Raw genomic sequence first — 26,087 nt, forward strand, 5'->3', positions numbered from 1 at the left:
TGAGATAGGCTACCTAAAGTGTCTGCTGACTGTCAGGGGGACACCCGTTGGTTTCAGCCTTCTCTTAATTTTTCAGAATCCAAGCAAAAACTCGAGAATTTCGAGAGAGGCAGGCTCGGGAGCGCGACTACGCGGAGATCCAGGACTTTAACCGGACTTTCGGCTGCGACGCGGATCCGATGTACGCCGGCATCGCCGCCTATGACTCCCCAAACAGCGGCACAGTGACGCTGAGTGCCCGGCCACAGAGCCCCAGGGAGGGGCAGACCGTGGAAGCCTTGTACGCCCAGGTGAAGAAACCACGGAATTCGAAGTCTTCACCTGTGGACAGGTGAGCGCCACACATCAATCAATGCCCCCTCTCAAAATCCACCCTTGTGTTGCTTTGGTCATGGGACGTGGTTGTCCACGTCAGTTGGAAAGGCAGAGCTGCATTTTTGTTAATGGCTTTTTAAAGCGTTTATGTAGAGCAGTGTTGAACTCACTCAAATAATGGGAGGGAGAATGGGGTAGGAAAGTTGTTTTCTGCAGAGTAACTATATTTCTTGTCTTTCTTCAGATGGTTTGGAATTTTGGAGTCACTGCTGGGTATCGTTAGAATTAAATTCAAATTTTTAACGTAATCAAGTTAATTTGTCAAAGCTCTAGCAGATATGTTTGTGGAATACAACATTTCCAATCTATTTACAGCTGTTACAAAATCTCTAAAAGGTTACTGTTATAGCAAAAATGGGTTAAAGTTTACGTGGATTCTAGTCCTACTGTAGTCCTGAACTTCAGTCTAACAGGCTGAGATTTTTTATTTAGACCAAGTGAGCAGATTATAATCTTTACTCTTGAGTTACTTGTTGGGTTGTAGTTTATGATTTGTACTCTTCCTGCAGTTACATTATCTGAACTGTGCTCTTGCTTGTTTTTATGCTGAAACTGGGCAAAATTCTGGTGTCTGTTGATGGAGTTCTGAGTTCATTTGAAAACCTGAAGCTAAAAGAGGATTGTAAATTAACATAAAGTAAAAGTAGTGAGAGGCAGAATTTACAGGGGTTTTTTATGCTTTAACAGTGAACATACACCTGTTTTCTAGGTTTACTATTGTAAACTTGTAGTTCTGCATTTTCTCAGCGTTACAGAAATTAACCTAAAATCCTAATGCAAGACATATTGTTCACTCATTTGGAAGTTATTTATTTAGTTCATAGTCATGCCATTAATTTTGTTTTCTACCTCATTCTTTCAAGGAGAAAAATATTGAATTTTCAGTAAAATCAGCAAAGCAATGTCTTTGTGTGCAGTGTTTGAGATCTGTATAGCTTCTGCATGAGCAGTGGCATTCACCTTGCATATTCTGTTCTAGGTGGTAGTGGAGTAATTTACATTTCAGCTAAATATCTAAAACTCTTTGAGGACTGAGAGTATTGTACCTTACCCTCCACTTGATCTATTTTGGAAATTTTCTTTACATAATATTGATAAATATGCATCATCTAATATGACAAATAAGAAAATCTCAGCTGCATTGTGGAATGCATACATTTTTACTAAAAATCAGTTGCAGAGCTGCCTTTTTATTTTCTCAATCACACCATTCTCTTGCATTGTATAAAAGGTCTACTTTTCATAGTAAATGATTTATATATTGTGGGTATATATATGTTATTTCAGTGAATGAAGCAAAATAATGTTAAAAGATGACAGCATCTGTGTCCTTGGAATTTTGTATTCCTCAGCCTTATATTGGCTGGCACTGGTATACCCAGGTGCCTGACATTTCAGCACTTTTGTGCCTTTGGAAATCAAGATAGCTTGGTTGGATATGTCTGCCATGTGGTGACTCTCATGGCTGTTTTTGTTAGACCAAAGGCAGTGTTTCATGCTGGAGTTGAATGGCATCAATGTCACATCAACAAAAAAAAAGTTCTTTGATACAAACCTGGCACAGCAAAATAGGAGACCTGCGTGACCCAGTTAACTCTGTGTGGTGGCTGATAAAAGAGCCAGGAGAGAGCGAGTAAAGTGGAAGATAATGGAGTACCAGGGGAATCTGATGTTAATCAGGTAGGTAGGACTAAAGAGCAGTGCAGTAGTTTTGTACATTCAGGCTGCTCCTGGAGCACAGAGGGTCCTGTCTCTCACAGCTGGATCATGCTGTGACAAAAGGAGAGACCCAGCACACACAATGGGCCTTAGCAAAGGGATAAAATGCAAGTAGGGTACCAGAAATGGGGCATGAAAAACCAACCCTAGTCCTGTGATAAAGGGGGCCACATTTGACAAGAAACACCCAGAAAGAAATATTTAATTCAGATGTAAAAATATTATTATTCGCTATAAGTGTACTCTGAAATACCTGTTTGGGGGTTTGAGGAATGAAGGTCGGGTGTATAGGGGTTTTTTTCCTCTCTCTCCTCACAACTGTATCAACAACCAAGCTGTGGAGATGGTGAATCCCCCTGGTTCCAGGAGACCTTCTGGGAATGTTGCAGTGATGTGCACAGTCTCAGGTTCAAATTACCTCTCCCAGAAGCTGGATCTGCACTTTGGGCCTAATGCTGAGAGAGTGTGTGACAGAATCATGTAGCAAATAGTTTGGATTGGAAGGGATTTTAAAGATCACCTGGTTGGGCATGGAGGAGGTGTAAGAGCTGTGGGGGAGCAGCTCTCAGTCATCCTTGAGGTGTGAGAGGGGTGTCTGGGAGCTTGACCTTTGTAATGTTCAGCTTGAGAGCCTGGATTATGGCTGAGACACCTTCCCAAAGGCTGCTCTTTTACAGCTTTATCTTAGATATACTAAGAAAGCATTATCTGAGCATTGTTCTAAGAATCAGTTTTGACCATGTGGACCTGAGGTGCTTGCTAACTCTTTTGTCTCCTTGTCTGTAGAATACCCATCTCTTCACCCCATGTGCATTGCAACCTCTTTCTTGCTATCCCTTTCCAGCAGTGAGACCTTCCTCTTTCACTTGGCATTGCCTGTGATGCCCCTTTTGACACCAAGCATCCAAGTGCCTCTGCTCAATGCTCTTCTCCATCTCTCTTCTCGGCACTCATTTATTCTCATAAAGCTACAAGAAATTTGATGACAAATAGTTGGTTGCAGTTCTGCATCCTTAAAATATTGTGTACATGAGTGTTCACCCGTGGTGTTATTTTCAGTGTGTTTTACTTCTTCTCCCTCCCATCCTTTCCTTTCTTCTGGATGATTCAGAAGTTACCCGAGTAGAGACAGTTGCTTCCAGCCTTTGTGGATGGAAAGGGAAATCACTCAGTGTGTTACCCTTGTGCTGAACTGCCAGGAGCTGGTCATGGCCAGGCTGTCTCAAATCTTTAGCACGTTCATATTAAAAGCAGCATTGTTTATATGGGAAATGTTATTTCTATTGAAGTTTGGTGCTTAGTGCCAAACAAAATTCGACATTTAAGTATGTCCAAAAGGTTATTTAAAAGTCTGTTACGAAGGAGCCTATAACAAAATGTCCCATAATAGTTTGCATCCCATTGCTGAATACTTATGACAATTTTTTTTATAACTTGCAAGAGAATTACTGTGGCTGTGTGTGAGGCCTTGTCAGGGTTTGTTTTCCTTTAATATTCCCCCAACTTCTCTATTACTTTCATCAACACATACCACGAACTGTTTTGAGTTTAACTGTATCATGGCAAATAGTGAATAGCAAAGTGGAGGACAAGTATGTCAACTGCTCATCAGTGTAGACAGATAGTGCAAAGCAGTAGGAAGCACATGGTGATTCCTTAAACATTGTGTGTTCATTTCTCTAAATAGAAAGTAGATTGTATAATGTCAAAATACAGCAAAGGAGAAAAAGATTTTAACTCACTCATTGGAGATATGCACAGCTAGATGTGTGTAAGTGACAATGACTTACCAATTTTACTGACAATGGCTATTAAAAAACCCCAGCCTCTAAACAGTAAATGCTACTCAAATATATCCTTACAGGATTTGAAACTGGTTTAGAACTACTTTAAAGCAGATTTGTATTGCATCAGAGTTCAATCATTAATGGATATTTGGTGGGGTTTAGAGGGGAAAGTGTTGCTTGGTTGGTTGGTTTGGTTTTTCCGTGATTGTATCAGTTACGGATATAACACTAAAAAAGTTATTTTCTGCTCTTTATCCTAGAGAATCAAAGCAGATTGTCTTTCTTAACAGGGGAGTTTATTGCTCAGAAGAAAGGAAGCTCTAGCAATAAATAAATAAACAAATAAATAAATATGTTGGGAGAGATTGATGATCAGCCTAGCTCCATATACATGAGCTGCCCTTGTGACATCAGCTCCATCCAGTGCACTGACAGTGAATAGAGACAGGCTGCTAAGAAGTTTTTCACTTCTATGATGGAGTGAAGCAGAGGTGGAATGTATAATCTATGTTTATTTCACCATTTGGGAAAGAGGTGTCTCAAGAACATAGTTCTTGAGAATAAGGCTTTCAGCTTGGCTGAAAAATGTCTCTAGTATGTTTTGCATTACACAGAAGAGAAGCTGAACGACTGATCAATACTGCTTTTCATGTAGATGACAAGGATGCCATACAGTGGGGCTTTATGGCAATCACCTGACATCCATAGCTGAACACGATGCAGAAAGACAACTCCTAATGGCTGTCACTCTTTAATCATTTCCCACCAAGAGTGCATTGTCCTGAAATAAAATTGAAATAAAATAGGCACTGTGCTGCTGTAAATCCTAATAGCTTGAAAATAGTAGGTTAGACTCCTCCAGCTTGCTGAGGACATTTTAATGGAAACATAAATACCATAATCATATGCTTTTTGCATGCATTTTGCCATTAAAAGAAAAAACCTTCATTTTAGAAGGGAGACCTTTATGAACTGCTTTATTTTCTATCAGAAGTGGAATCAAGTTATGTCAAAGGAATATCTGGGAACTGAAAATAACCCCACTTCCTTTAACTGTCATCTGCTCAGTGCAAAGAGGCAAGATTGTTTTTTTTAAGGTCGGGTCACATACTTTCCTTGCTGCTTTTCCAAAAAGAGTGGGGGAACATTTTATTAAGTTGTTAACATTGATTCTCTCAGTAATATCTTTGTGCGTAAATTGGCATGAGAGTAATGAAACCTGGAAACTGCATAGAAACACTCTGATATAATAAAAGAATATGTAAAAAGTGAAATAAGCAGACCCTGTCTTTCTAGTGTATATAAAATAACTCTTAGCCATAGCAGAATGGGTCATGAAAGCTATGAAATACTATATTGCTGTGCTTGGATAAATATTTGTTAAAAAAGCTGGCTCTTGTGCAGCTATATTAAACTTCTTTATTAGTAGTGTCAGTCACAGGAGCATTCTTAAGTCTGTGGGATCATTTATGCCTAGGAATTGGAGCTTACTGCCAGGCCCACCAGAGATAGAGATAGGAGTTATTACTTAGGGTGATGCATCCTGTAAATGCTAGGGTGTTTCTCAGAAGAAGAGATTTTTTGATGGTTCTGGAAGTTGACTTGAAGAGCACTTTCGTGAAGGGAAAGGCCATGGCACTGCAAACCATCTATCCAGTGACATTTAAAACCTGCAGAGCTGTGCAGAGGGCTAACAACCTATATTGACTAAGATTATGAGTAAGCTCTTCCCTCCTATCTCTGTTTGCTTCTCTTTGCTGATCAGGGAGTGTTTTCCCATCTCCTGGATCCTTTGTTCCTCCCTTTTTATCACCCTCTGCCATCAGAGCCCTGCAGATACCATGCTACAGGGGAAGGAACCACTCATGTAGGTGAATGTGTTGAGAATACTCAAGTTGCAGGGACCTTCTTGTTTTGCCAACGCCATAAGTAATTGGTAATGTTTCAGAAATTAATAGTCACAGGGTTTAAGTCCTTAGCTTCCAGTCAGTATCACTCTTTTGTGGCATTAAAAAGCTTCATTCCTGTAAGAATCTGACTTCTGGAAAGACTTTCCTGGCCTAGGAAATTGCACATATGCCATTATGGAATAATCATACTCTCCAAGGCAACCTGCCTGGAGAGCAGTGGGTTAATAAACTGTTTGCAGTTCTCTAATGTGTAAAACTGAAAAAAATACTTGGAAGTCATTGTGGTATTTTTCTTCCTCTGTCTGTTATAACCCAGAGAAGGATTAGTTAGAGCCTCTGTGAGACTCTTCATGGGGTTTAATTTCACTTTAGTGCTAACACATTGGGGTTTTTTGTTTCTCTACCCTTCATCCTATAAGCCAGTAATCCTTGCCCCCAGGACTACCTAAAAATTAGCTTGGTCTCTCATAGACCTGTGTATTTAGAACCCAATAGACACTATTAGCATTGGCATTTTATTATCTTAGGTTGGTTGTTTTCTTTTGTTCTTCCATCTTGATAGAATATAAGACAAGTTTTAATATAAATTCATGAGGATTTATGTCGGCTCCCTATTGTGAAAGTATGCAACTGCACTCCCCTGTTTGGGTTACCACTTTGGTGGAATAAATGGCAGACTTACAGTGAACTCTTTTCAGGTCTCCCATTTTAATTACTTGGAAGTCCTGGTGTCTCTCTGAATAGATCCCAAGCACTGATACTGTTGTGAGAACCACATCTCTCTCCATTTACCACAGCCTCACTGAAACCCCGGTGGTTTCTCTTCCCCTCTCCTCTGTCTGGCTTGCCGTGCAATCCGAAGTGTGACAGCTATTTGTTTGTTTTCACAAAAGCAGCTGGGGTTAGTACCTCTACAAATGGTTGCATTGGGCAAATGCACAGAGAGATAAGAGAGGTGAACTTCCCTCCCTGGGTTACAGGACCAGGAGGTGAAGAGGGGCCCACCCAAACGTGCCCTTGGTGCCCCTGCTCTGGGAGACGGCGGATGGGCTCCCGGGCTGGAAGCTGGGACTATCTGCATAGCTGGGGGATTTTCAATTCCTTTTAGTGCAGTTGAGAGACTGTTTATAAAAGGGGGGTCAAAACCTGTCACTTCAACACAATATATTAGTAATTTAAATACGTTGTAACTGAATTATGCGTAGTATTTTTTGTTGGTAAATTAGTACATTTTGCACACAGATATAGATCAGTTGGGTATTTTGTTGCTTGGATTAAAAAAGAGAAAAACATTTACTTTTTTATTCAGATGGTAGAAGTTAATACTTAATTAAAAAAAAAAAGAAGAAAAAGGAAAACAATAAATTTATATCCCAGTATGAAAAACCATGATGCAAAAGCTAGAAAAGGCCATGTCTCGGGCATCAAATGGTTATAGTGTGGCTTGAGATTGCAGTCCAGAAAGCCAGCTGTGTGCATAACGTGCACATCTTTTTTTCCCACTAATGCCATCAATTCAACTTGAACTTCTTCATCCTGAGAAAATTATGGGGAATATTTGAGTACACAAAGCTGAAAAAGCAAAGGCTTTCCATTCATTAAATCAAGTGTTTTGATCCTACCGGTGTAAACTGCTAAAATCTGTTCTTTGCAAGTCCTACTAACCAAAATTTGGATTGCAAACTGATGTTGTGCCTCACTTGAACACCATAATTTAATCAGTTTAATTTGTTGTTGCTGTTGAATGTGGCCCTTTCTAAATAGAATACAAATTTATGATCTTTTTGTCTTTTATGTCCCTCCAGTCAACCCATCTGTTTCTCTTTGGAGAAGGATTCAGGCTTCTCCTTTCCAAGCATTTGAAGAGCTAGGGATTTTTCATTTTAGATTTGTCTGGTTATGAGAGAGGGGTGCAAAGGAAGGACTTGGAGAGAGTCCTGTGTTTTCATGAAATCTTGGCTTTTTACTTTCTTAAATTAAATATGCAATTTGAAGTTAGATTTTTAATGTAGTTTAATGAATGAACAGTAAAATGTTCTTCTAATGTTGGAGGATTTGAAAGGGTTTACCTTCTTTTCTATTTTTATGAATGACACCTCCTTCACAGATGAGACAAACTATATTTAACTACACTGTTTATCCTTATGGCCAGCCTTGTTTGTTTATGTGACCCACAAATCGTCCTGCTTATGGTCAAAGTACTGTGTCACTGGAGGAAGTGGTGGAGTCTAATTGTGGAGAGGAATCCTCTGCAGTGAACTTCAGGAAGGAAAATAGCATCACTTCATATAGCTTGCAAGGGGAAGTGGTTAATTCCTTTAAACATGTTGTAAACTCATTGAATGAAACATACCACACTGGCAGCCCTGGAAACTGAGAAATTGCTGAAAGATCTCATTTCAGCTTGTTCTTGGTTGGAAAGCTGAAAAACAGTGCTTTTCCACTCATCACTCAGAAAACAGTGTATATTCCTGCAGCCTTGTACTTCATGATATATTCTTAAAGAATTGGTTTATAAGGTGTTTGAAATCTTGTTCCTTAAGGCTCAAACACTATGATGTGAAACATTGAAAGGTTTCTTGCGTGACCTATTTTATATGATTAGGTATTTCTGAAAAACATCAGACTTATTTCTAAAATCAGACTTACTTGCCATGAATTTTTTTTCATTCTTTAAAATACTAGTGGCATTTAAATAGCTTTTCAATTTGATGTATTCATAGCACTCTTTCTTACATGATGGATATATCAAATGTTATTATTGTAAATAGATGACATATTTGTAATGGATAGGTAATTTCATGTACTCAGAGTTTAGACAATGATATAACATATAAGACTTAATTTATGAAAGAAAAAGCAGAGGAGCAGATTTTGCTTCATTTTAATTTGTGTGTATAGTTTTGTAACAATGCATGGCATGCCTGAGCTGCATTGCTTTCTGTAATGAAATGTCTTTTGTGTGCAACAATTCCTACTTTAATACAGCTTCCCTCATTCCTAGGTTTCCATTTAAAAGGAAACAGTACAAACTGGGATGAAAAGAGAACACATAATTTCTACTCCCAACATTTAAAAAAAACAATTAGACTTCAAGGGATATGAGAACTAATGTCCCTCAGACTTTTCATTTCCACTTATCTTTGGGATGGGAAGAGCTGTGACCTGGCAAACAAAGAAGACAGAAAATATTAGCATGGGTCTTTATTTCCCAAGACATAGTTCATGGCTCATTAACAGTGGTGGTATCTGTTACTATGCTGCAGAGAAAACAAGCAGAAGTTGCCTGTTGTTACTTTGTATTTGTGTTAGTAGATATAATGTGAGAAAAAAAGAAAGAAAAAAGGAGAAAAAGAAGGTTTAGCTGTGTACTATTTTGTACATCATCTTAAACTGTGCTGTGTCTGCCAGCTTAAGATAAACTCTATGCATATTGGCTAAAATGTCAAATTAACCCACCCGTTTTTAGGATTGCTAAATGCCCATCAAGGAATGGAGGGTTGTGCTGAAGCTGTTTTAATTAACAAAGTGTGATTTAAAGGTTGCTAAAATCAAAAAGAGCTTATTCATTTTTCATCAATAATAATTTTTCTTAATATTTCATCAGAACCTGCTGATTCGGAGACCACCTTCTGGGCTTTGATTCATTAGGACTGCAGACATAATTTAATTTTTTCCCCTTTCCTCATTCTGTGATATGCTCTTTCATCTTTGAGACATTGTTAAGATGTTTCTAACATTCACAGATTGCTAATTGATCCAACTTTTTTTAAAACTGTACTTAAGACAGAGGCTTCTTTTCTGTGGAAACAATTTTCCACGCATTTGCTTAGTGTATTTTTCAATCTCTAGATCTGATAAAAGTTCTCAAACAGACATTGCAAATGTAGGGCTTGTATGGTTTTACATATGGCAAGTGAGGAAAAAATATTAGGGACATGATAGAGGGAATTTAAAAGAGTTGGTAGAATTATTAAGATTATGCAGTTACTCCATTAGGCCTTTGTAGTTCATCTAGAACTAACTTGGTATTAAAACAGTGCTGTAAGTAATGGGTTTTTTTTGTCTAAATCTTTGGGGTATCATGGAGAAGAGCAATTATGGGAATTTATGCAAAGGCATTTTATGAAAGATGTACAATTAAAAGAAATTGCTCCTTTCATTTTAGTAGGACTGTTCATCTAAGTTTTGTCTACATTATCATACTCTGGTAATTTCTAGTCCCCAAATGCACTTCTGTTACTATTTTAAGTTGAGCTTCATAACCTGTTTCTTCTTGGAAGATTTCCCTGCAGAGAAGTATCTGGAAAACTTTTCCATTTGGGTGCCTTGTTAGAACAACAAGGGCTGGTTGCTCAGCACAGTGGGTTGGAGCGTCCGGGTGCCTTGGGCTGTACCCCTGTACCCTGATCCTTTTCTGTGAGTGGCTGGAAAACCACCACAGTCTTCATTTTCCTTTGCTCATCTCAGTTGTGAAATGTGTCACACTGGGTGGGTGCACCTGATTCTGTGGAGGCACAGTGAACTAGAGAAAGGCCATCTTTTTCTTTTCTTCCATGAGGCCATTTTCCTCAATTCAGTCTAATTAGAATTTCAGGAACATCCTCTACATCTTGCTTAGATGGCCAGAGCTAAGTTGTTTGTCCTGTGAAGCCACACTGAACAGTTCATGCAGACTGAATTTCATTAGCTTTCATTAGTTGCACTATTCTGCTGTAGTTAAAATTGCTGCAGCTCAAGATGTCAGAATTTAGCAGGAAAATAGGCAAAGCCAACATACCAATCAGTGTCAGAAATAATCCTACTTTATTGGAGCTCACACTTATATTTTTTATTATTCCTTCTCATGGGTCAGATGCCTCCATCTTTTATGTAGCATGTCATATGTTGTGTCCATATTCAGTAGAGCACATGCCCATGTGCAGAATGAAATGCAGATACAAGGATGTGTTTAGCTGTGACAGAATTTTTATGTGCATGTGCTTATGTCTGTCTGTATGTTTTTGTATTTAGAAAATCTCTTAAAATTCCTCTGCTCCAGAGGAAGTGACCTCCAGAAGTCACCTAGTCCAACCCCCTGCTCAGAGTGGGTTTGCTCAGGTCAAGTTGCTCAGGGCTGCAGTTGTGTCCTGAATATCTCTGAGGATGGAGATTTCATTTAGCTCCCTGGGTGCCTGTTCTAGTATTTGATCAGCTTCATGCTAGCTAGAAAAACAAAGGCAAAGAGAAAAAGCTTTTTATATCAGAATTTCCTGACCTACTGTTTGTGTCCATTTTCTCATATTCTAATGCTGTGCAACTCAGAGAGGAGTCTGGTGTGTGTGTGTGTGTGTGTGTAAAAAATGAACTGAAAAACTCAACCAAAATTAATGAAACACTTAATGTAATATTTGGAATATGAAACAAGAGATTCAAAATTTTCAGGCATCAAAAGAAATTTTAAAATAATAAGGATTACCTTACAAAATAATTGTTATCATTGAACTTCTCCTTGAGTGATTGTCAATGTTGGCTTTTTTAGCTATTGTATTTTCATATTTCAGAATGCACTTAACTACGTCTTGTTTCTCTCAAATTATTTTGAAAACATGTATTTTTTTCTCTACTGCATTCTCAAAACTTGAATAATAAGTCTTAGAACACAGTATAACTCTTGATTTGTCTTTGAATAAAGGAAGCTGCATAGGAAGTTGCCTTTTGTCCTTTAATTCACAGGCTTTGTGTTATGCTTACAGCATTCAGCTCCACCAAAAATGATGCATCTTAAGGTACCCTTAAAAATGACTCAGAGCTGTGTGTGTTGTTGGATTGCTCCTTACACACACTTAGTTCTGCTAGGGCAGGGTTGCTGCTGTGTGGGATGTGTGGCTCTGACAGCCCTTCTTTTGCTAAAGGATTTTCTGTGTTTCTCTTTTAACACTGAGGTTCTGCAGCTCATCTGCACAATTTCCTGGACAAAAAGAGATCACAACTCCTAGAAAAATGATACTGTGTTGGCAGTGAATTCTGAAACAGAGGCTTCTGGCTTCTGAGCATTTCTCAAAGTCCTGCTTGCAATGTTCATTCTGGGCTAGAATTTGCAGATGGTGAGAGCATTGCAGGAATGGAGGCTCAGGAGACACTGGGTGTCCTGTGGAGCTGAAGGACCACACCAGAGAACAGAGGGGGAAATGAAGCAACTTTCCTGTAGAGATCAGGAGCACTGCAGGATGGAGATCAGGGAGAGGAAGCTGCCTGCTGAGCTGTCTGGGACAAAGGGGAGCCAAGTATCCCCTCACCTGCAGGAAAAAAAATAATAGAAAAATCAGCTGCCCTCCTTGTAAGCACAGGTGAGGGATAGGATGGTCTGTGCAGGGTTATCTTTCATCTAGAGCATATTTGCAGGGACCCTGAGGAACTCCATAACCTTTAATGGGACTTGTAGTTAATATAAGTACACCTTCACTCCTCAGCTGATCCCCTCCCCAGTCCCTGCACTGACACCTGTGCAGTGGCACACTGCTGCTCTTTAATTGCACATAAATCAGGGCCAGAGAGTGGAGACAAGCCAGGACAGTATGGAAGGAGAATTTAAGTGTAAAACATAATTACCTGGGCTGGAACATGGCCAGGGCACCAAGGTTAACACCTGTATGCTGGTGAGAACTGCCTGTTGATATTCTTCCAGAAACCGTTTTCTACAGAGTTACAGAGAGGACTTTGTTAGTCACTTGGTCTGATCTCCTCTTTACACAAAATTGGTTCTTACTGTTGTGTATTGTCACTTGTGAAGTGCACATTGAAATGGGATGTGTTCAGCAGCATTATGGGGGCTCTTTCTCTTACAGCTCTTGTTTGAGAAGACAATTGCCTGATATTTAATCTGGTTTTTTTTGTTTTATTGCCTCCATGTTCTCTTGAATGTACTAAGGTGTACAACAGAAAGACATAAACCACCTGAGATTCATGGTGCCTGAGCATGTCCCTTGAGATACTAAGGAGGAAAAAAATATTTTGATAAATATTTGTGTTCCTCAGTCACAAAACTGTGATGGTTGTCACAAGGGTTCTTGGGTGAAGGAAGAGGCGAGATCCTTGACTCCATTATCAGAAGGCTTGATTTATTATTTTATGATATATACATATGCTATAACTATACTAAAAAGCAAAAGAAAGCAAGGTTTCCAGAAGCTGCTGCTAAGAATAGAAAAGAAAGAATGAATAACAAGGCAACTCTCTCTGACTGTCTGAGAGAGTTCCCTCCCCGGATTGGCCATCAGCCATAAACATCCAAGCTGGGCCAATCCAGATGGACCTGTTGCATTCCACAGCAGCAGATAACCTATTGTTTACATCTTGTTGCTGAACTTCTCAGCTTCAGCAGGAAAAATCCTAAAAGAAGATTTTTCACAAAAGATGTCTCTGACACAAAACAACAAGTTAACTGCTGCTGAGAACTGAACAAAGCAAGCTCAGCTATCGCCACATCTCACCAGGAAAGACACAAAGCGTTACCATCTTCCTTTCCTTCTTTGTCCGTAGACAAATGCAACATCACTCCTTTTGTGTGCTTAGTTTAATCACATTTTTCATATTTTACCCTCTTATTTCATTATTCCATCTTCAGTGAATTTTTATTCTCTGGGTAGAACACAGGAGCGCCATTTCAAGCAACTCAACAGTCACATCCTTCATCATTCTGCCTGAGCTACTCAAATCTTCTCTTCACTGAGGCAATACTGAGAGCAGAGCTGCCTCTAGTCATTCAAGAACTCTGAAAAGTGGTTTTAGATTTCTTTCTCAGTCAGGTAATAATCCTGTCTTAAAGTCCTCCATATTTTCATCTGAAGGTAGCTATCTCTTGGATACATATCTCTCTAATAGGAAGAGAAATAAATTTTGTTCTGCTCTTGACCTTGTTCTTGATGGGTGTTTTTCATTTGTAAGAAGCCTACAGCATTTCAGAGGTTCCGCACAGTCTGTCCTGATTTCATATTATGCCTGTCAGTGTTACCTGAGCGTCTTTTCAGAGGAGGCCTGCAGGACATTGTATCTATTTGTCATGTGAGGCTGAATGTGGACATCCAGAAGGAAAACTGTCATTCCTACAGATTGAGACAAGTCTTGGTAGCTGTGGCTGCAATATTTTATTCCTTACAGATGAGCACTGAAAAGGACTTCTGCACATTCAGCAGCTGGGTACACAATCTAGCATTCAAGCTAGGCAGTGTAAGATCAGATTTTTATTTTTTGTTGTAATGGTTTTTATGGTTGATAGTATAATGATCATTAATATTTCACTGAAATTTATTATAAAAGAGAATTATATTGAAATGTTAGAGGGAAATGTTGAAACTTTTATGTGGTTTTAAATTGCTGTGTATCCAGTCTGACAAATTGTGCTAGTGTATAGGAAATAAAAGGAACTAAGAAGTTTAAACTCATGTGAGCAGAGGAAGGCAATTTTATACAGTAAATAAATACAATATTAGGAAGGATGACATGAGGGAAGTGTTGATGTGAGAGGAACATGTCAAATCAGGAGGAAATGAAAGTTAGAAGCATCATGCTGAGGGCTAAGGATGAGAATGAGGTTGTGTGCCCAAGGCAAAAAGAGCTCCCAGGCTTTGACTTGGAGATGACAAGAAGGTGGGGTGAAGATGGCTATAGGGGGTAAAGAAAGGTAATAATTACATTCCAGCAGTCTTTAATGTATGTCACTAAGGTCCTTGGCCATGATATAATTCACACACAATTCACCAGAATGCAATTAAATTCTGTTATACTTTTTCCCCCCATATGAGCTCTCTTCCAGGATTCACCTGAGATTAGAAAAAAGTACCTGAGCTCATTTATTCCCACCCTGCAACTTCAGCAGTGCTGCAGATACAAAAATGATGCCTTGACTGCTGCATCCCATTTGATACCACATCAGAACATTTTAAAGAGGCATAAAACAGCAGGAGCTGCAATGTAGGTGTTCAGGTTCTTGCTGCTCGGCCACATTACTATCTTGCTGTAACTGCAAGGGTGTTGCAAACTTGATTAAAAAAATTAATGATGAGAAACAAAGGGATGAGCAAAGAGACCAAAAGAAAAAAGTGAAGAAACTGTGCAAGAAGTTTATTGCATGCAAGTCATCCAATTATCCCTCAGAGCTCACATCCCTTGTCTAATTGCCTAAGTTGATCTTTCTTCAGGACTGAACGGATTAAATGAATAGCAGGGCTGGTGGAAAGCAGCCTATGGGAGGCATTTGGTAAGCAGGCTTGCATGAACAGCAGAATAGAGTTTCTATTTGCTCCTGTTTGTCTGGGCCTTCTGTTATCAAAAGAGGAGCAAAGAATGAAAAATATGAGGGCTTTTGATTAGTAAATAGTCCCTTTGGCTCGCAGTTGAGACACTGGGGGATGCTGCAAAGCCTATCCTGATACTTTTTATGCTGTGCTAGTCTGTATGGTATATCTCTCTCTGGGATCATAAACTCTCACTTTACACTATATTAAGGTAATTTGAAAAACTGAAGGAAAAGGAAAACTTCTTCAGAATATCTCACTACAAATCCAGTAGGCACTGGAGAATGTCAGGGTCGAGCTGGCATTAAAATAAGAGTCAGTGGCAGCCTGGATCCTTGTCTCACAGCAGTCACGCGTGCCAAACTCACAATGGAGGAAAGACAACTGTCAGGCTTAATGTACCTTAAGGGACTTCTGTTTAATACATTCCTCTGCAAACACACCAGATAAGAAAGAGTCCTGTTTAACAGTTTAGTAGCTCACCCTATTCTGCAAAATGTCTCCTGCAATTATCCCCTCTAGAAAACATCCGTCCCCTTTCCTCCTGCAACCTTAGGGGTGGAAATATTATTAAGGGAATGAAATAAAGAATATCCTGTGAAAGAATGAAAAGGAGAGGAAATCAGTCTTCTTCCAGTCTTGTTTCCTGTTGGCCAAAACCTTCAGTTTTGCCCAGTACATTGCCCTGTGAAGGAGTACATTTAGAGCATAGAAAAATCCTCAAGGGTGATGTTATCTTACTTTTATTTGTACAATTCCATAGAGTGTGGTGCAGTATTTTGTAGAGTTTATATTAAGATCAGGTTGTCTGTTTTACAGTTGTTATGTGAAATGTTAAGATGTGACACAGTATTAGAAAGAAAGGAGGCTACACAGACGGTAGGTGGTTCATTTGGATGTCCTCAGGTGACATCAAACTCAGAAATTAATTTCCTGAGAGAAGCCTGCAGCAGAATGGAAACATTATCTGAGCTGGAAAGGGCTTAGCAGAGGGGGCAGAAAAAAATTATGTTTTCTGAGCAGTCCTAGACTTATACCTGCTTATGCCTTCCTTACTTATACCTCAAATTTTATTTAAAAGTAAGAGTTTTAAAAGTTCCTATGCGGTTATTTCATCAGGACCTTTTTCCAACTTGCTCTGTGGTGAACACTGAAATGATTCATGCAGTCATACTGTTCTGACTGAATAATTAAAACATTTTGACAGCCTGAATGTACAATGGATTACATATGCTTCTCTCTCTAGATCTCTCTCTCTATATATATGATGATTAACAGGACTAGGTCTTATGTCATATTATTTGATGGTTCAATGAACTGAGCTTTCATACTGCACTTAAGAGTGTTGATAGAATTAAGATAATCATGATGGTTTATGGATCTAGCTGTCAAATTAGAAAATTTCACAGAGTTAAAGAGAAAATGTTTGTGAAATGTAGAGAACTTAAAGAAGTACTCTGGTATGTTAAGATCCAAAATTTTTAATTCTAAATTCTAGTATTCTCTCCTGGAGGATGAATGGATATCTCTGAAATACTCTGATTTAATGTGGTTTCATCAGGCCTAAATCTGTTGGGATGTATCCTAGCCAAAGCTACATAGGCTCCACAAAAGAAGAATTCAAAATTTTGAAAAGGAGCTTATTCATGCCTAAATTAGAAAGCCAAGCTATCTATATAGCCAAAGGAGAGAGCCAGTATCCTCAGGAGGACAATCCAGAGCATCCAAGTGAGATAGCTTTAGGCAGAGCTGCAAATGCTCCCTACCCATACATATTAATCCTGCCCTGAGGTCATTTAGTTACCAAGTTGATATGAACTCCTAAAGTCCAGAGTCAACCAAGCTTCCTCTCTGGGCATGGTTCAAGTGAAAGTCCGTTCAGTGCAGGCTTGGCCATCCATGGCTCTCCAGGGCATTGTCTGGTTTGCTCTGATGATCTTTTTTATGGTCCTGATGTTGTGGTGAATCAGCATCACTTTTGCATCTGCCTTCACAAACTTGACATTCTCATTAAATGGAGGCACTGAGGAGGATGTTCAGACACAGTATGGGTGTTGAGAGAGAAATCTATATAGTGTATAGATAGAGATACCTCCACAGGGAAAACCAAAGCACTGTAGGATCGTGCCTTTCTCTAATGCCTGGGACATCCGATTTTCATAACACCTGTACTGAAAATAAAATGTGTGAGTATCCCATGAAAGGCAGATGCAATGCCTAAATGTAAATATTTTGAGCAGCTTTGGATGTTCTAAAGATCATAAATCCAACCTATAGCTCCAGCCAAGAAGGATCTGCAGCTGCTGCAGGTCTGTTTCATATTTCAATGGAAGTAAGTCTTTGGGTCACTAACATGACACTTAGATTTCCATGTTTAGGCATCTGAGTTGATGATACTCACCAAGTGACTTTTAGCTACAATTACAGTAGTCAGGGGGAAACTTAAACCTGGTTCACATACATGCAAGATCAAGCTTAAAACCTCTCCACCTTTCTGCCCTTTCCTGTTGGTTAGATCGGTGTCTGTCCTCATTCCTGAGCATGAAAAGGCAAAATATTATGTCTGAATTTGACAGTGTCTGGACAGCTATTGTGTACTTTCAAATACTCCAATGTGCTTAAATGTTACAAGATGTAAATACATGTAAATTCTAAATATTTGTATGTAAAGGAATTAATTTATAGGATTATAATAATCAAGTACTTGCATCTCTTTCATCACCAAGTGTTTTCTGGGGCAAGACTATATGCAAGACAGAAAGCAGTGAAGATTTAGCTTGCTGAATCTGGCCAGTTTTAGAATGTTTCTGGGCTTCTATTCTTCTGGAGACTCAAATATTGTTAACTAAACACTGGCTGTTTCCTATTTCAAAGCTTATTTTTTCTTGTAACATGACTTAAATGCATGGATGTTTGTTATCTCTAACTAGCTGTCTCTTTTTGATGGGTATTTAAGTATCACAGAGCCATAGATATGATAACCAAATTGATAAATATCTGGGGTTTTGTTTTCAAGAATAGTATTGTTTCCATTAGTACTATAAAATTTCATATGCTTCAGTGAAATGAATGCCTGAATTGTTGGATAATGTCTATTTGTAGCTTTTGAGTAAACTCTCCTGTGCAATCTCTACATACGTGAAGTTGAATATAAAAACTAAATGTTGTTTACAGACATTTCCTCAGCAATTTCAGTTGCATGTGATAGCTCTAATTTGGCTGCTAGAGAAGAATTTGCCTTTTAGGGACAAAAAGGCAATTGTATACAGTCATCTACTTTTACATGTTCCATTAATACCATTTACTCAAGCAAGACAAGAACCAGTTTTGTAACATATTTTGAGAATCTGTCAGACTAAAAAACTTTTTGCTTTATGTAGATAATATAGTAAATGATAGATTGGGGGAGACATTGTTCAAAGAATGATTTGAAAAAGCATATAAGAATTTTGATATTTCAACAACTGCAGTATTGCTTAAGAAGTCATGGCATTATGTAGTCAATCCCTTAAAAAGCAATAATAGCTTATTTTAATATATGTAATGGAATTTTTCTCGCTTGGTTATTATAATTGGCTCAATAAGTAAAACATTTTAAAAATTTTATGTTGGCAGTGCCAGCACAACAAAGGACTTAACATGAGAGTGTGCAAACAGATGTAGTTTAACTTCATGGGCAATAATTATTAATGGCAAGATGTTTCATAAATGATTTTCAAAAGGACGCACATCTTTTCTATAGGTGATCTTTACTGCTGTCCAACTCTGAGAGCCCCCCTCATATGATGCAATAGGTTTCTCAGAAAAAAGGAAATAGTTTATTCTCCCTGTTTGCAGTGGACAGGACAAAAATACTGGATTTAGAGTGGAAGTAAAAAAGATATTTTTGTCTAGTGAGAAAGAGGATGAAGCACAGGAAGTAGATTACTTGTCAAGACTGTGGATTTCTCCAGCATGAAAAGTCTTTATGGTCATGTGAGATTGGCATAACCAAGTAAAGCTCATTTTTATGAGAGCAGGACTTTCAGGTCCCTTTCAGCCAGGGAAAACCATTTGAATTCACTGAGCATTTTTTTGTTGTATACTATATGGTATTTTATAGAGGCCCCAATGTACACTTACTGATTTGACTTAATTTAGGGGTAAATACATTATTTTTCTGTTAGTCATGTAAGATTTTGTGACTTTTTTAGGAATATTTATCCTGGTAAAATAGTTTTTTGTGGCATGCTGTTAGTTTTTATTATTAAAAATGTTATTAATATTATTGTTATTTACTAGTAGTATATACATAGAAGTTTGAGAGAATGTTTTGCTAGGACTAAGAGTAGCAGAAAAGAAAAGGAGAGCTATTAGAGGTGATAGCATGATCCTTTGTGCTAAATAGTTCAAAATATAGAAAATTACCTTGCCTTAACAGAAGCTCAATATGTTATAGGAAGTTGGAAGTTCAAAGCTACTGCTTTGAAAATTTGTACAAAAAGCATCTTTGCCAGAGAGGCAAATGTTTACTTTTTGTGTGTCTGGAAAAGAAAACTATAACTACTATGTTTAAACTGCTGTTATAATAAATATTTTTAAATAAGTATTTTGCTTTGGCTTCTTTAAGAAACACCTCATTATTACTGCAGTGATCTTCAGGGTGCTTTTAATCAGAAAATCATGTAAATTGGTATACTAGTTGGCAGCTAATAGGCTTCAGGCTTTGGATGAATTATTTTGTGCTCATACAAGTAATAGGCATATTAAATCTGAGCATTTCATCATCAAATCTCTAATAAAAGTGAACACATTGAACAGTCATACTTAGCACTTGTAACGTGCTTTGCTGCTCTGAAGCATTGCACAGACAATTGGAGCCCTGTGTGTTGTTACCACTGCATCAAAAAAACCCAAAAACAACCCAGCTAAAGCAGTCAGTAATGCACATTGCATTGATGGGAGGTGTGTATCAGAGAGGTTATTTTATATATTTGTACTCCTCTCTGGATATTTGCTGTTACAAGACATGGAGCAGATGGACCTTTCCTGTGATCTAGTCCAACTGTTTTTGTTTCTTTAAGGTGGAAAATAATCAGGTTAAAAAAAAAAACCCCAAACCAAAAAACAACCAACCAAAAAAAAAACCATCCAAAAAAGGGGCTTAAATAAGAAATCTATAGTTTTGTGAACTCATTTGCATATGCAGTTCACTGACTCACTGACTTCTTGAATTCACATGCAGGCACTTTGTGAAGCAAATAGGAATCATCAAGTCCAGCTGTTAACCTAAAAGTCTTATGTATCTTAATTGACTGAGTGACACAGATATAGATGTCTCCATTTTATTAGGTGAATCCCACTCTGTCTGACTCCAGATACTTATGAAGTTGCCATTTCAATCTGAGACAATTTGCTCTTAACTGACAGTGGTGAGAAAACAGATGGTACTTCATGGTAACTTCATGCCCTAGAACTGCATGTAGCCGCTATGCAACTACCCAAGTTTTATTGGGGATTTTGAGTGGGGTGTTTTTATTAAATCACAAATGAAGATGAGTGGTAGAAGATGAAGATGGATTTTGGGGTTGGCTATGGGGGCTACCAATTTCAGCAGCTGTGGTAAAAATTACCACCACTTGTAAGATATCTACTATTTTTCAGCACCTCACTCAATGCTTTGTGTAGCACTGTTTAGGGCTGTTGAGGGAAATATGAATTATGCAGCTTGTATACTAAATTTTTATGGCCAAATATTGTTCACTTCAGTTTTCTGACTGCTTCATATTAAACTTCTTTAGCCTCATTTTCAACTGCTTGCACCACTTGTCTGTGTCAAGAGAAATATTCTCAAATCAAACACGTGAAAAGCAGGGCATTCAAAAACATCAACCACATCTGAATCTTTTTCCCTGAGTTTGCTGTCAGATTGTTGTGTGAAGGCTGCCTTGGAATCCCAGGGCTGAGCACATCCCATGTGCACAGTGTAGCTTTGAGCTGGGTGTGTTGCTGTTCCTGCTTTCAGATTGCACTGCGGGATCAGGGCTGTGTCACACACAGAAGTGGTTTGTGCTGCTTTCGATTAAATTACATTCCATCAGTGCTCTAGATTTTATTATCATCAAAAGAAACATTCAATTCACCTGCCACTTAATCTCCCCTCTTCCTTCTCTCCTATTCAAGACTGAGAACAAATGTTGAATTAAATTATTTTAAACCCACACATTTGAGACATATTAAACTTAATCTTTCTTGTCCTAGGATGTTTGAAGTTGTCTGCTTCATCAATTATCAACATGTTGGCTTCTGCTGGACTATATTCAGTACTCTTCTGTTTCATTATAGAAAAGTAAATTAGAATTGTGGGTTTAGCATACATTTTCTCTCTTTTTATGCAGTCTTTCCAATAAATATAGGTTTAATGTTTTTAAATATTCCGATTTTTAATCTTCAACCTACAATTTGTCTTTCAACAGTGGCAAGACACATTTGTGTATGGAACTCTGCAATGTCTCTTCAAGACAATGCATCCTCTACCCTAATGTATTGTATCTATCCATTAGATTTCTCATATTAAATGAGTAGGAATCATTTTAACATTCACTTTTTTTTTTTTTAATCATGTATCTAACAACAGGCAATGTTATTTTTCTTCCATGGGCTTTGCTTATCCACCCACTTCCTTTTTTGTCATGATGAATTTCCTTTGTAGTTGATTATAGTGATTTTCTGGTTTGACATCCCTCAGGCTGTGCCTTCTAAATCAATATCTTTCGGTGAATGTTGTTGTGATGAGCTTCCCCCCCTCTCCAATTTAAAGAATACTTAAGAATAACCCAAGTGAAGATTTTTTATGATGTGTCAATTTACTTTCTCTTCTTATGTCTGTTTCTCAGTCAAATCTAAATAAATTATTGTCTAAAAGTTCCTCATTTTCTACTCTTTTAAATTGCTACAGTCTAGATTTTTGTTTTTCAGGCTGGCATTTATCTTTGTCTTGTAGCTGTCCACATTTTGAAGTATACAAATACCACAGACCCCTGATGTTCCTTCATTAAATGTATTTGAGGTGTTGACCAGATTATGGAAGTCATCAAATCCCTCTTAAGACAGAAAATGCATCTCAAGTTCTGTGGAAGAGGGGGAAAAATAAACTCTTTGTTTGCTTACTCATCTGGGAAACTACAGTCTGTTGCCAAAGTCAGTTATCATGAGCTTTGATTAGAAACCAGCAAAGACAGCTGCTGAAAACCATAGTGAGAAAGATTTTATCCGCTTAGAGAAGAGTTCCTTTGACTTTGGAAGAGCAGAGGGACATTGCTTGGGGAATATGAATATGCATTCCTTTTAATATGTAGATGGCTATGGATGTAGATAGTCTAGCTTGCAGTGGTTGTTGTTGTTGTTACAGTGTCACTCTGTCTCTCTCTCTCTCAAGACTCTTTTATGACCCGAGGGTGCTTTTTTCTTTCGTTTTAATTATTTGTGTTGCATCCATATGTGCAGACTTGTAGTGTATCCAATTTTGCAAAATGTGCCCATGAATTCATTTGGCTTTAGCTGAGTGATCACAAGTTTGCTAGTTTGAAGTCTTCCAAACAGATGAAAGGGGGAATTCTGTACTGGTTTAGAGATACATGGTTAGATGCTACATTTCTGAGTGGTTTTGTTCATGTCATTCCATTTATCTGGTGATTTTCTCTTCTCAACACAAAATTTCAACAATAAATTTTCAGTTCAGAATCTTAGATACTTTGCTGGAAAGGCTTGTTAACCTATGAAGCTTCTTGACTGCTGCAATTTTTGAGGTTTTCTTGATTTTGCAGTTTTTCCAAGTTGCTAAAGGATTTTGTATACAGAAATATTGTGTTGTTGACAAAGTGAACCTGAGAATGTCCCCTCTGATAATATTTCCATACAGAGCCACTTCCCTTTCCCAGAGCTCTGGTGCTCTGCTACTGTAAACAACTGGGCTGCTGTGGTGTCTCACCAAAAAGAGGAATGTTTTGTTGCCTTTCCAGTTTCCTCCATTTCAGATGGTTTGACCTCCTCCCAGTGGCAGGTCAGGAATCCCAGAATCATTTGCTGAGCCAGATCTGCTCACTGGCTGCACAGAAAGCTCTCTTTTCTATGCAGGATAATTTTCTGCTGAGCCTGAGGCATTACTGGTCTCACAAAGTGCCTGGTGATCACCAGAGCTGGACTTAGGTGAAAATGGTGTTAGTTTATGAGCATGGGTGTGGGAGAGGGAAGAAAAGCTCATGGAAGGAGCACAAACAGATAATTCTGTGTACTTGGATGGCATCACCTTCCTGTCAGTTGGCAGCTTAAGGTAGATGTGTGTCATGCTGTGCCTTTCCCCCTTCAAACCTAGAATGATATCAAGAGTTTCACAGTCAGGAGTCAGACCTGGCTTCTTTCTGTCATGGTTCCATGGTATTTGTACTTTGTTATATTCATAGCTGACCCTAAAATGAAGTACAAAGTAATACTGTTTGAAATCCTGTAGAGTTTTGCTGGTTTTTGGTAGGATTTTAGTGGGAGTGATTAGCTCGGTTGGAGCAGGATGCCAGTAACACCAAGGTTGTGGGTTTGATCCTTGTGCGGGCCATTCACTTAAGAGTTGGACTCAGTGATCCTTGTGGATTCTCTGCAATTCAGAATATTCAGTGAGTCTGTGATTCATTCTCTGTCATTACTGTAATTGACAAAATAGCCATCTTATAAGGCTTGTTTCACCATTTCAATTTAAGAACTCCATGTTTAGAACATTTTTCAGTTTAGGTACTTAAATTGGGACTGACATCCATTTTCTATAATCCACTATGTCTTATTTTCAATCATTATCTATGATTTTGAAACAGGTACCGGAGGTTTTCTGCATTTTAAATTTGGTGCCTAAGAGGAGATCTCCTCCATGGAAAATGTTGACTGCATAGTGTGCAAATATTACTAGACCAGGATTAATACATACAGACACATGTTTATCCAAGGGGAGCAAAAGGTGTTCTTAGCACTTCTGAAAGTGGATGATATGAAAAGAAAAAAATGAAATTACATGGTAAGAAAGAGCATAGTAACTAATCACGAATCTTCTGAAATTTGAAGTTACTGATACAGCACAATAGCAGTAAAATGAAAATATGAGGATCAGCTTTGACAGAATGACTAGCAGAAAGCTCTGAGAAGGGTGAGGAGGTTATTGATACTCCAGGTGAAGAAGGGCAGCCTGAGCAATGTCAGTGACCCCAATGGGAGGAGATATAAAAGGAAGATTTTGGACACCTGAGCCTGGGTTGCTCAGGCAGAGCAGATGTTTTTAGTTTCACACCTGGCTTCTGCTCAGCAATGGCAATATCCATGGTGTAAATGCACAAAACTAATGTGAATGTAGCTGACATGTTTTTATTCTTTTATTGTAATTGCTTTGTTTCCTTTACTCCTCTGTTTGAAACAACATTGTTTAGAGCAGAGCAGCAGTAGTTCAAATTCCATTTTTAATTTGAAAGCAATGGGATAAAGTTACCTGGCAAGAATTCACTGGTCAGAGTCTTGACATTTAAAACCCTTTATTTTACAGGATTAGACAGATTTCTTTTTCATCTTTAGTCATTGAAAAAAATAAGCACATTCCTTGCATTAACATAAAAACCCCTGCCTATAGAAGTGTTTAAGTAACTCTTAGTCTCTTTCATGGCATCCTTAAATTTTGAAGTTAGTAGGTTATGATCCACTTTATAAAAACACATATTTTTTCAAAAAGTATAATAATTTCTTATAAAATCGTACTTCTATTTCAGTTAATTTGCACTCTGCCTTGCAGTATCATTGGCAAAAGCAAACATAAAATGTATTTCTTGCATGGTAGTGAACAGAGTGTTGTGTGGGGTGCTGCAACACAGCAATGAATGTAATGCCAGTGTATTTTGAAGGTCAGACATGGTGTATCAGGTGTGAGGGTACCTGACTCCAGGTAAGAAGAGCTTCTGGAGAAGAAAAGATGCTGAGACATTGAGCAGTAAATTTGTCACATTGGGTCTTCACATCCTGGCACAGACTTCCCTGTGTTCAAGGGATCCTCAGGGAGACCTGAATGAGCCTTTTTGGGAATGCTTTTGCCTAGACCTTGCTACTGTTTAATTTAACATGGATATTGGAGAAGCTCCAGATACTTCAAGCTCCACTGTGTTGGGTGTAGCTGTATAGCAAATAACTAATTTTGAGCCCTTGCTTGTTATAGTTAGAGTGAGACAAAAGCAAGAGTAAAGTCAGAATGAGAGAGAAGGAAAAATATCAGATAGTTATAATTTTTAGGAGAGTTCAGTTAGTGGAAGATTATAATAGCATATTTTATACTGAAGAATATGAGTATATAAATAGGGATTATATGTATTTTGTAATTATGGGGTGTGATTATGTGATACATTTTGTTCGTTCAAGGACATATTAGGCATTAGATAATTATACAGCAATGATGCCAAACCTGACATTAAAATTAGTGCTTTGAGACATATATATTTTTTTTAAGAAAGACCTTAAACAGTAAGGCCTTCAGGTATGTGCAATGTTTACTGACTTGTTAGGGGTTAAGATGTTACTGTGCCCTTTCCTGAATCTGCTCATTTCCAAAGCTTAACCCTTTAAATATTCTATTCAGCTCATTACTGTAGCAAGCTGTGACACTTAAATAAAACAAAGATTACATTCTCAGATCAATGAGAGATCACACAAAAATGCTTTCTTCCATCCTCACTTCTGACCATATGTTTAAAAAGTCACAGGAAGCCAGCCTGTAATCTGTGGTTAAGGTTTAAAATCACATGCATTTTTGGTGACACATACATGTGGAGTGCTGTAATAGTTTGTATTAGATCTAAAGGCTCTGTGATTTGACCTTGACATCTGTCCAATATCCTCTCTCACACACGCCTCCCACCAAAAAAAAACAACAAAAAAACCCCAAAAAAGCGGGGAGAGGGGCATTTTGGAACTCACATATGTGTATGTGATTTTACTTCCCTTAAAACTACTTCCCCTGGTTA

The 26,087-nt window shown here is 38.2% G+C and overlaps 1 protein-coding gene across 11 annotated transcripts in view; it reads left to right on the forward strand.

Moving 5' to 3' along the window:
- The window catches only part of PARD3 (par-3 family cell polarity regulator), a 444,905-nt gene that overhangs the window by 346,130 nt on the left and 72,688 nt on the right, over positions 1-26,087 (forward strand). For all 11 annotated transcript variants that reach the window (XM_030943492.1, XM_030943497.1, XM_030943503.1 and 8 more), the window contains one exon: positions 77-331. In XM_030943492.1, coding sequence (XP_030799352.1) covers positions 77-331 — 255 coding nt within the window. The remainder of the gene's footprint in view (positions 1-76; positions 332-26,087) is intronic.

Source organism: Camarhynchus parvulus, chromosome 2, assembly GCF_901933205.1.
Source record: "Camarhynchus parvulus chromosome 2, STF_HiC, whole genome shotgun sequence".
Taxonomy (NCBI): Eukaryota; Metazoa; Chordata; class Aves; order Passeriformes; family Thraupidae; genus Camarhynchus; species Camarhynchus parvulus.